General features: G+C 37.2%; 1 protein-coding gene across 1 annotated transcript; it reads left to right on the forward strand.

The window, feature by feature from the left end:
- Positions 1 to 324: 324 nt before the first annotated feature.
- SARC_16014 (hypothetical protein) lies at positions 325 to 1439 on the forward strand. Its single transcript, XM_014289874.1, has 2 exons — positions 325 to 476; positions 1248 to 1439. Exons 1-2 carry the CDS (start codon positions 456 to 458, stop codon positions 1395 to 1397), a joined length of 171 nt encoding a protein of 56 aa, XP_014145349.1. The 5' UTR covers positions 325 to 455; the 3' UTR covers positions 1398 to 1439.
- The last annotated feature ends 45 nt before the right edge of the window (positions 1440 to 1484 follow it).

Consider the following 1484-nt stretch of genomic DNA (forward strand, 5'->3'; position numbering starts at 1 on the left):
ATATAAATATATGTATATATATATACGTATATATATATATATATATTGTATTTTACGCAATCAACAATATATGTACGCAAGCATCCATGTTTGATCAGTAGACTCAATTTTGTATATGACGGCTAAATTGTGCAGTTTTTCAGTGTTTCGGAAATCATACACTGTTGCAATTTCCGTCATCTTAAATCATTTGTCGTCGTATTTTAAAAACTGGTTATCTATAATCTCATAGTAGTTGACGTGAGCTCTGAGATCATATCATATATAGTCCCGAATTATTGTTAATTAAACCCCGATTTTTTCCGATTTCTTTGGACAATTTGGAACAGAAATTGAACGTCGTGGTGACCAAGTACATCAAGAAGCACCTAAAAGCGGATCTTGGGATCACAGAGGTCGACATCACGGATAAGAAGGTTTTTGGACGAAAACATCAATTCTTTTTCAATACCACTATGGACATTATCATTCTCTTGGTAAGCGTGTGTATGTAAAATCCTATATGCAGACCTATGTGCATACGTAACCTTATACACGTCTTTCATATTTACATTTGGTGTATCGTATTTTATGTATGTATCTTTTTTGGCGTCTATTCGTGCTTGTGTATTATCTGTGGCACTTTGTATGAATGAGTGCCTATATCTATATTCATCTATCACGAACCTGTTTACTCCAAACTATGCGCTTGGGATTACTTCCGGTACGAGAGCCGGTCTCTCCACAGAACGTAGGACACTTCCAATTTAATTTACTTACGTATAGACAGATATGTCTATTAGGCTGGTTAGCACAGTTACACACTTGGATGTGTATGTATCCTTTTCCGTTTCTATAGTACACAAGCCGATAATATCTCAAATCTTACTCCCCAGAAAGAGGAATAAATTTTCACTCATATCCACTGCATGTCTGAACATCCATGTACACCACACCCTGGTGTCGTGAGCATCACCGGGTGGGATCTGAATCAATAGATAAGATGTTTTTCGTTGATATATGTGTACACATATTGAGTATGCTGCGTTATTTTATGTGTATACAATCGTGTGTGCGTGTACGGAGACCCTGAGAATATGGAGTTCTTTCGATACCTGAACGCTTAAGACCACTCGTTTTCACTTTGCACCGCAGACTCTCAATGACATTGACACGTGATCAATACACGTATGTTGTGTATAGTCTCGTACATTGTTGTATTTAAAGCCTAGTCGCTTACATTCATTGACCCACTCATTTCGTCACAGAACCCCAACGAGATCTACAACACGATAATGGATGATAAATTCTTCGAGAATGAGCTCGAGGACAACAAAGCGAAGATATGGAGGAGGTTCAACGAAGTATACAAAGCTAATATTGACCCAAAGCAAAGTCTGATAAACCAAGTAAAGTGAGATACTCAATCCCAGATAGGAATATAATTAAACCGGATTTACGTACGTTGGAGTTGTTCATATTTTACAACATCCGACTTACATTCA

This window comes from Sphaeroforma arctica (assembly GCF_001186125.1).
Source record: "Sphaeroforma arctica JP610 unplaced genomic scaffold supercont1.7197, whole genome shotgun sequence".
NCBI classification, from domain to species: domain Eukaryota; class Ichthyosporea; order Ichthyophonida; genus Sphaeroforma; species Sphaeroforma arctica.